Source organism: Malaya genurostris, chromosome 2, assembly GCF_030247185.1.
Source record: "Malaya genurostris strain Urasoe2022 chromosome 2, Malgen_1.1, whole genome shotgun sequence".
NCBI classification, from domain to species: Eukaryota; Metazoa; Arthropoda; class Insecta; order Diptera; family Culicidae; genus Malaya; species Malaya genurostris.
The window spans coordinates 128,037,875-128,047,537 of NC_080571.1; the positions used below are offsets into that span (position 1 = coordinate 128,037,875).

The window sequence follows — 9,663 nt, forward strand, 5'->3', positions numbered from 1 at the left end:
CAAGTGAAAATTTCGATCTAATTCGTAGATTCAAATCAAACAAAATAATCATATGAAACCAGTTTTGAATCGCTAAAAATTACGAAAAAAATCATGGGGCATATAGTTGATTTAATCTTGCTGTTTCAAAAACAGGGTTACGGGAATGTTTTTGGTTGATATGTATCTAATGGCCCTTGTTACCGGTATCACTTCACGGTGAAAATCGAATGAAGTGAATGTAAATCTTTATTACGGAAGTCGCTTCAGAGACAAAAGTAATTACTTGGATGCACTTGATGTCATTATGAACATCACGCCACCAACATTTTGTTGAAAAAATAAGTTTTTTCCATTACAATAATCACTTCACTATGCGTGATACTGGTAATAAGGAAAATCAAGTAAAGTGACATGTAAGTGAAGTGAATGTGAAAGTAAAAGTGAGAACGGTAATAAGGGCCAATATGTTTATGAATGAAGAAGTCTTTCCGGGAATCGATGTATTTCAATTTTATAACACAGAGCTTTTATTAGTGGCCGAAATATCTCCGTTAATCTACATAATCATTTGTTGAACTTGGATCCGGTGCCCCGACTTGGAAGGATCATTCTGTAATTCGGATTAAAATAAGTTCAATCCGATCGAAAAAGGTTACTTTCAAACTACTTACTGTGTGATGAAACTCTAAAATCTTCCGGAAACGATAGATCAAACCATCATTTCTAAATAAATAAGTCCGAGCAATTTGCAATTATTGCAATTGCTCGAACCGTATCGCATTTGTAGCCAATTCTTCATCACTTTCTCGGTCAATTGCAGTCCTCAATGAGCCATATTGCTTCCCGACATGTTTTCCCGGGTAGAAGATTCGAGGGTATGGTTCTCGTGAATTGTCTCACGAGATCTCGAGGATCAATTGAGCTTCCTGCGTTTGTAATTTGCATTATGTCATGACACTTATTATCCTGACCAGGTTTCATATATGATGTCCTAAAATGATTCGTCATAATGCAACATTAAGACTTTTGATCCTTGACTTAATCTGATCCAATACCTTTTCACAAATATTTCACGCAAAGTATTCCAGCAATAACTAATTTAAACTCAGAAATAACTAGTTCTAACTCAGAAAAAGTTTGGCTAGAGAAAATCGTTCTGATTTTTTTTGACATTGTGGTTTATTTATTTACTATGGGACTCCTTGGTAACTAGTTCGTAGCAACTTAAACAGTGTTGCGCAAGAAGATTTTTTTAATCATTTTCAAGGGGTCGCTATATTTGTGGTAACTGGCGGTAAATCACTCACGAACACATTTTTTCCAGGTTTTTGTTTGGAGTGCCTGGTCGTGTCGTCGGTTATACCAAATACAAATAATAATACCCCTAGGTCCCATACAAACGCATCTCCAATGTTTGGTTCATAGATTGAGCAAGTTAGCCTAGCCTAATTTACTGTTTGGAGTTGACAGAATAATCGTGAAGAAATATAAAGTATCTGGCAACGAAATCACGGAAGACCGTAGTTGCTACGACACGAATTTAATTTGTTTGTTTTTATTTAGGAGAATAAACTGTTTTTCGCCATGGTCGATTTGGACGAAGGATCTGAGGTATTCCAAATGCTTCGATTGAATACAGCGCCAGCGTTAATTCAAAAGGAAAACCGAAACCGGCGGATACTATGGATATTCAGCGAATAGCTATTTCGGCGGAAGTGATCGACAAATAGATACAGAAGCGAACAGATATTCAAATACAAATATTTTGCCCTCCGAATTATTCAACGACGGTGGCTGTTCTGATGCTAACCGCATTCGTTGGAGGATACTTGTACTTGCGACATAACAACTTGGACTTTTTGTACGATAAACAAATGTGGGGATTTCTGGTGATCATTTTCTGACTTGCAATGGTTTCGGGTCAAATGTGGAATCATATCAGAAATCCAACGTTTGTTCGCAAAGATCTAAACGGCGGTATTAAACAGTATTTGTATTTGGTTTGATACCTCTTCGACCAGTAGAATAATTGCGAGCAAACCTCGTCAAAAATTGCTGTCTTGAAACGTTTTAGAAACCCCGAAAATATAAATCAATTTGTTTTTCTTTACATAGCTTCGATTCTAGTGTATTCAAATTTGTACAAAACCGTTTCGTTTCGGTACTGACCCGGATAATTGTGTTCATAAGTTTGGTATTTGAAAAAATGCGAAAAAATATTTGCGTTCATTCACTGAACTGTGTCGACTCGATATTGATCTAAATCGAGAAGGAGAAAATAGAGCGTCAAACACTTGGTCAAACACCTCCTGTGCTTGTTACATTGATTAGAAAACTGTACCCAACAACAATAGAAATACAATTACACTTGAGAACAATTTCAAATAAAGTTCTCACGAAATCCGTATAAACGGAACATCAACACTAGACATGTAACCAATTCATAAAACTTTATAACTTTTTCAAATTTATCTTTGGGAAATTTTATCGCAAAAATCATCCACGATCTTGAAAAATTAAAAACCGTTGTTTATGAGCATAATAAACAGTCTCTATGGTGAATCATTTTTCAGTCATCAGAGTTGCCAGTTTTATATAAAATTCAATAAGGTACACCGTCACTCTGACAGTGTACCTCATAGCGAAAAATGTGTCCACGTAAATTCATCGGAGTACTCGAGGGGGACGACACTAAAAAACTGCACTTCGCTTCGATTAGGCTTTTTCACGCTGCATACGACTATGCACACTTTCCTTCTCTTTGCTACACATAGTAACGGTTGAATATGGATCGATCGTCTTTTCTTGGATTTTTGCTGGTTAAAAACATAATCATGGAGATATGATGTATCGTAATAGGCCATGAAACCTGAAAGTTGCAAATGTCACATGAAGATGCCAGATGCAGACAGTTCGGAGAGTTGTGAACTATCGTCCTGTAAAATCAGTTTTGTTATATTCTGGTGCATAGCTAACCCACACACCGAGAGCGTATGCTCCGGATTATCTGCCATATCCTGTTGGAATGTTGGCCATTCTCGTTGAATATCTGCGTCATTTTCCACAGTTTCTATATTCAACTCGAACCAAAAGTTTATTCCGAATTTCATCTACATCGTACACTGTAGGGTTTCTCTTGTAGAGACGTTCCATTGTCTGATTTTTCTCAACGTCTGCGAACCTTCAAAATATGCTAGAAGGGAAATCGTGAAGTAAACAGTTATGTAGTTTGCTGTTGATATGTATTAAAGTAAAAAAAATGAATTGTTATCCTTTTTATAAGATTTTCAATAACATATTAAACACAGCTTTATTCAGTTTTGGCTTCAGTATTAATGGAAAACGTTTTTAAACATAAAAATTGCAAGTCTTAGCATCTAACAAAATATAAAACCAGTTTAATATCACAGACAGAGATATCTTTGAGTAAACCTTCAAAGGGCTACAATAAATTGAAATATATTCCATCTTCATGCTCCCAGCTACTAAGAAAACAAATTTTCAATGTTGTTTAACCCTAATTTCATTTTACCAACCTGCTGACGAATCAATGTTGACACTCAGTGAATGTCAAGACCAGTAACAGAAACTTTTTAAGAGATCATATGTTCTTTGACTTTCTTTTACACGGTTAGAAACGCTTTCAAACGGATCGATCTAGATGTTTGGATAGATGTAGTTTTTTTCGCTTTCCATTGACTTTTTGTATTTTATTTGAAAAAACCAGATCTGTCGTCCCCCTCGGGAGTACTCCGTATTATAATTTGTATTTGGTTATACTGTCTAATATTATGTTTCCTTTGTTGTTATTATTATTATTATTTATTTATTTCGGTTTTAACCTATTTTAGGTCATTCGCCGACTGGCTGTGGGGGAAATTCTACATTGTATTTGCCTAGCATAATATACTAATATGAACAATGTCTCATTATGTACTCTAGTGCTGGTTGGTCCTAGTTCTGCTGGGGCCGCGGAAGTCCTCCCCACGAGCCCTTGCGGGTGTGGCGGAGGGCCCGCGATGGATGGTGGTGGTGGTATTCGTTCGCGTACGGTTGTCGGTAGGCTTGTTTGCTTGGTGTCAGGTGGTGTGGCCACCTGAATCCTCTCCATCATCCGTTCTGGATGTGGCAGAGGGCCAGGATGTTGTTGAAGATGAAGTTGTTGTGTTATATGGACTCGAGGAGGTTGGCTTCCTTGAGGAAGGAGAGTAGTGTCTGTTCCCTGATTGGGTCGTTCGCCAGAATTTCACGAATGGAGCTCGGAAAGTTGAATTTTTCTCGTAGGTCTTCGTATACTCTGCAGTTCACTAGGATATGTTCTACTGTTAATCTGGTGTTGCAGGTTCCGCAGATGGTGGGGCTGACTTTGGAAATGGTATGGGCGTGTGTCGTTCTGGTGTGTCCCACTCGTAGGCGTGATAGTATTTTTTGTTCGATTCTGTTGTTGCGATCGACCCATCGGTCAGGTGAACCCTTAATTTTCTGGGTGTGGCCAGGTTGATTACGCCAGTGCGCTATGAAGTGGTCGGTGGCTATTCTTTCGAAATAGTTAGCGATATCGGATGCCGGTACTTTTTTGGTGTGGAAGGTTCGCGATCGTCGGCCCAAGGCGGCTAGACGGTCTGCATCTTCATTGCCGCGTATGCCGCAATGGCCGGGTACCCAGCATAGTGTTGTGAGTGGATCGCAGTTTTGTTCGATTTGCTGTACGTAGGGATGCCGTGATTCTCCGGATTGTAGAGCTGAGATTACGGATAGAGAGTCCGAGAAAATGACGGTGGGTATGTTTTCTGGTTTTTTTAAAGTGGCGATAACGATTGCCTCAGCCTCCGCCGAAAAAATAGAGCATGATGGGGGGAGGCGGAGTGCGAGACCTGGTTCGGTACCACTGACTCCGATTCCAACGCTATCATCCAGTTTAGACCCGTCTGTGTATAGTCGGGTGTGGTTGGTATACCTGCGATTGACTAGTCGGTTGTATCGTTCTAAGTTAGTGCTTGGGGGATCTCCAACTTTGATTAGGTGGGAGAGACTAATGTCCAGATTTGGGCCGCGTTCGAACCACGGACGGTCAGTCACTCTGAGTAGTCGTGCTAGTTTCGGAAGGCGGGTTCCTGCGAAATTCTCGTATACGGTCTTGGCCGTTTGTAGGAGTACGCAGTCGTTTCCTGACGTCTTTTCTAGGAAGCCTAGGGCTCGCCTAACGATGGCTACTGCTGTGGTCCATTGGAAGGGCAGGGTGCCGGCTTCGATACATGTGGCTTCTGCGGGCGAACTGGGGAGTAAGTTTGAAGCGATTCGAATCGCTCCATGGAACAGTGGGGATAGTGTGCTTACTAATTCGATCCAGTTGCTGCTGGTTAGTTCAATGCCGTAGAACACCCGACTTTGTATGATGGCCTGACAGATGCGTAGAGCGGTCTGTCTGTTGCATTTTTTGTGACGTGAGGTGATAGTGCGCATCAGCCTTTTCCTGCTTTCGCAGTCCTTTTTTACCTTCTGAAAGTGAGGCTTGAAGGTTAGCTTCCGGTCGATCGTTACCCCTAGTATGATTGGTTGTTTTTTAAAAGGGATGTTTGCTCCGTTATGTTTTATCGGTCTATCCGTAGCTCGGTGCTGTGATGCGCAGCAATGTGTATATACACACTTTGGTGCGGAGATGTTGAATCCTACCGAGCAGGCCCATTTGCCTACGGCGTTGACTGCTGACTGTAGTTTTATCCTTGTGCGAGCAATTGTTTTTCCGATAGACACTAGTAGGATGTCGTCTGCGTAGACGAATATGTGTATGCCTTTGGGTAGGGTCGCGAACATGGAGTTCATGCTGATGAGGAACAGCGTGACTGCCAGTACAGAGCCTTGCGGTACGCCGTTGACCTCATTAAATTGGCTGGACAGGTGCCCGCCAATCCTGACTTTGAAGTTTCGCTTGTTAAGATACTGTTTGAGGAAGAGACCGTGATTCCCACGGATTCCCCACTGATGCAATTGTCGTAGGACACCTTCGCGCCAAACAGTATTGTAGGCCTTGGCAATATCTAAAATTGCGATGTCTATGTGCGAGCCGTCAGCTAGTGCTTTGTTGATGCAGTTACCCAGGCATCCCATGTAGATGTTGGTACCTAGTCCCTTCCGGAATGCGAATTGTCGGCGGTCCAATAAGTTACGTTTTTCAAGGAGGGTAGTCAGACGGCGGTTGACGAGTCTTTCCATGATTTTTGCGGAACAAGGTAAGAGGCTGATTGGACGAAAGTCACTTGGAGATCTGACTCCTTGGCATCTTTTGGGGATGGGGATTACTACCGCGATTTTCCAAGCATCCGGTATGGGAGAGCCTTCCCAGATTCGATTGAAGGCATCTAATAGTGCTCGTTTTCCTACTGGGGGCATATGTTTGAGTAAAGGGTAGCTGACGTCATCGATGCCTGCTGATTTACTGCGTACCGCTCCTAGTGCGGCTGCTAGTTCGGTAGCCGAGAAGGGTTGATTGTATGCTTGTCTCGAGTTTGGTACGAATGAGGTGGGGGTGATTTCAGATTCTATTTTTTGCTTCATGAAAGTGCTAGGAAGGGATTCGTTAGACGAGAGGCTTTCGAAGTATTTGCCGATCTCGTTGGCTATGTCTATTGGATTAACGATTAAATTCCCGTTTGCCATGAGGGAGAAACCGTTTTGTCTCCTTTTACCGCTCAGTGCGTTTACTCTTCGCCACATTTCTGATGTCGATGTGTCTGGACTAATCCCGTTCAAAAATTCGTTCCAGCTGTCAGATTTTGCGGTTGCTACAGCTTTCCTTGCTTGGTTCCGGAGCTTTTTGTATTCTGCGGATCTTTCCTCCCAGTGAGGGTTGATTGGGGCAGTTCTTTTTAGTGTTCGGAGGGCTTTGCGTCTTTCTTTTAGCACTTTTTCCACGTCTGGATTCCACCAGTGGACGGCACGGTGCGGCGGAGTTCCACTAGTTTTAGGTATGCTGCTTTCAGCCGCACGGACTATGATTTCGGAGAGTTGCTCAGGTGAGTATTGACGGTCGCGATCCAGCATATCTGAAACGTTGTCTTCGTAGGAAGCCCAATCGGCCTGGTCATAGAGCCATCGTTTGGGTCGTGAGGTGGATGGGGGTGTGCAACTGTAAGTTATCTCGATTGGGAAGTGATCACTGTTTCCCTTGTCGTGCGCGACCGACCAGCCGCACGCAGTCGCGAGTGAGTTTGAGCATATGGTGATGTCTATTGCGGAGGAAGCGCGTCCGCGTAGGAAAGTGGTGTTTCCGTCATTCAGGATAATTGAATCGGTCTCTTCGGCAGCTTCTAGGATGCATTTACCACGATGGCAGCTCTGTTTTGATCCCCAAAACGTGTTGTGGGCGTTAAAGTCACCCATTATTAAGAACGGGCTTGGTAGTTGGTTGATGAGTTTTTTTAGTTTGTCTTTCATATCTTTAACCTCCTTAGGGATGTAGATCGATACGATGGTGCATGGGGTAGGGTATGAAACGCGCCGAGCTAATGCTATCAAGTCGGTATCTAGAGTGACCGGGTCGGAGGGGAGGTCGGTCCGGATGCCAAGCCCGATGGTCTGATAAATGTTTGCTCCACTCTTGAGGTCCCATAGGTATCGGTTGCTCAACCATGGAGATGGGTCGGTGTCTCTTAGGTGGGTTTCTTGAATGGCAAGGTATAGGGGGTCGATGCGTGATGTCATCATCTGTAAGTCGCCTAGATTTGGCCTTAGGCCATTGATGTTCCATTGCACGGCCAGAGTACAGTGTTTTTGCGTGTGTGATGAGGTTGATCGGTCGGAGTTTGAGCTGGAAGGGGAGTTTTTTCCTTTGTTGGTGTTGATGTATGGCTTGGTATGGTTCCGAGGTAGGTTCGGGTTTCTCCTTTCGTTGCGCTTTCTGGATCCGTTCGATGTTTCTTCTACCGATTTGTAGTCCGTGGCTGGTTCGCGGGTGTTCCGATTTGGCTGGTCAGTGATGTGGTTGAGTGCATAGTTTGTTTGCTCGTCGTTCTGTATGTTGCTGATGTAAGGTTTGTACCATGAGCAGCCAGGTATCGGGCTGGGTTCGCGGTGGCTGTCGGTGGGTGCTTTGGATGTCTGGTTTTCGTAGGGTTTGGTTAGGAGGTGTGGTAGTAAGCAGTCGGGTGTCTTTCCCTCGGCCCCCCGCCACGCGGGGGCGCTGAGAGAGTCCGGAACGCCGGAGATTTCCCTTGAATGTCTTGTGTGTGATGGTTGCTGGTTACTCCCGAGTGGAATGATTGTTTTTGGTGGTGTTATTTTATCGTGGCTAACGGTTCTTCTGCTTGTTCCCTCAACGGCCGTTGGGGGACAGTAGAGGGCCACATGGTCGGTCGTCGTCTGGCTGGTCGATGATGTGCTAGTTGGTAATGACAGGGGTAGACAAAAATGTGGGGAGCTTTTTGTTGGTATATTGTAATTGTTTGTTACACTTGCCTGGGGGATACCCAGGTACCCGACGTCAACAGCCGCCGGAGGGGCATCGCCTGGTGGCGGGACGTCTCCGGACGGGGTCGACGCGGGTGTGGGTGTGCTTGTCGGTTTTATGGTGTCTTTTTCTTCCTTCTGGTGTCTTGGTGTGGGTGGTTTTGTTGGAGTGCAGTTCAGTTTATTTGGGTTGCTATCGTGCATCGTCTTTTGTATTGTTTGTTCCGTTTAATCAGAGATGTTTGCCCTTAGTATTCCGTAGTAGTCTCCTTCATCACTTGAGTTGGTGCGTGTGGTTGTTGTGGAGGCTTTTGGTTCACGGCTTAGACGTGATCGGCTTCGTTTCTCGATTGTTGAGTCGTCGCGCTGGATTTTTCGGTTCGGGCTGCGTGATTTTCGATCCCTTTTGGTGTTTTTTCCTTTCAAGTGGCTTCGGTCTGTTTGGTCGTCGCGTTCGTTGTGCTGCTTGCTGTTGTTAACGTCAGTGTCCATGGCAGTTGGGAGGGCGGTTGGTTTTTGGTTCGACGTAGGACTGTTGGGTTTAGTTTTTTCATCTATCTGTTGTGTTACTTTGGTTCCTTTATGCTGGGTGGTCTGTTGGCTGATTTCGGTAAAAGCCATTCGCAGGATTTTCATCTCGTCAAGGACTTGGTTGAATTTGTCTCTAGCTTCTGCCAGTTGCAATTTTAGAGAACTAATTTCGCGGTCTTTGGCGTCTTCGTTTTGACGGTTTGAGTTGCTCTGCCGGAGCTTGTTTATTTCTTCTCTGAGTACTCTTATTGTTCTGTCTTTGTCGTCAGAGTTGGAATTCAACCTATCCCCAAGGGCATTGGCGTAGCTGGTAGTTCTGTGTTCTTTTTCCACGATTGCTCTCGCTTCAGGGAAGGAGATGTTGTTCGAGATTTTCACCTTTATGACCTTTTCTTCCATGATGTATGTTGGACATTTGCGGTGCCGGGTGGAGTGTCCTTCACCACAATTGATGCACTTGCTATTTGCCTTACATGGCTCTTCTCGGTTGGTGTCGTGTCTTTCGCTGCAGTTGAGACATGTCGTTGGTTGTTTGCAAGAGCGACTTCCGTGGCCGTAGCGGCCGCAGTTGTAACACAACATAGGTCGCGGGAAGTAGGGTTCGACTCTGGTGCGTACTAGGCCGATGTATATGTGGCTGGGCAGGTATGATCCGGGGAAAGAGATAACTGTGAGGGGTGTGTTGGTGACCTTACCGTCGACCAT

At 44.1% G+C, this 9,663-nt stretch overlaps 1 protein-coding gene and 1 long non-coding RNA gene across 2 annotated transcripts; both read right to left on the reverse strand.

The window, feature by feature from the left end:
- Nucleotides 1-491: 491 nt before the first annotated feature.
- Nucleotides 492-1,172, reverse strand: LOC131427603 (uncharacterized). The gene is made up of 3 exons (XR_009229292.1): nucleotides 1,038-1,172; nucleotides 654-973; nucleotides 492-592 (listed from the first exon to the last, which is right to left on the reverse strand). It is a non-coding gene; the product is annotated as an uncharacterized LOC131427603 (long non-coding RNA).
- A 2,662-nt stretch (nucleotides 1,173-3,834) lies between these two features.
- On the reverse strand, nucleotides 3,835-8,631 carry LOC131428820 (uncharacterized). The gene is made up of 3 exons (XM_058592860.1): nucleotides 4,279-8,631; nucleotides 3,920-4,204; nucleotides 3,835-3,849 (listed from the first exon to the last, which is right to left on the reverse strand). The coding sequence occupies exons 1-3, from the start codon at nucleotides 8,629-8,631 to the stop codon at nucleotides 3,835-3,837; spliced, it is 4,653 nt and encodes a 1,550-aa protein (XP_058448843.1).
- Between the last annotated feature and the right edge of the window lie 1,032 nt (nucleotides 8,632-9,663).

What these genes read in the sequence shown, in the direction of transcription:
- LOC131428820 (XM_058592860.1), bottom strand. Translation starts at nt 8,631, where the DNA reads ATGCACGATAGCAACCCAAATAAACTGAACTGCACTCCAACAAAACCA. An exon ending in ATATCCTAGTGAACTGCAGA is followed by an intron (nt 4,205 to 4,278) that starts GTATACGAAGAC and finishes CGACCCAATCAG; the next exon opens with GGAACAGACACTACTCTCCT.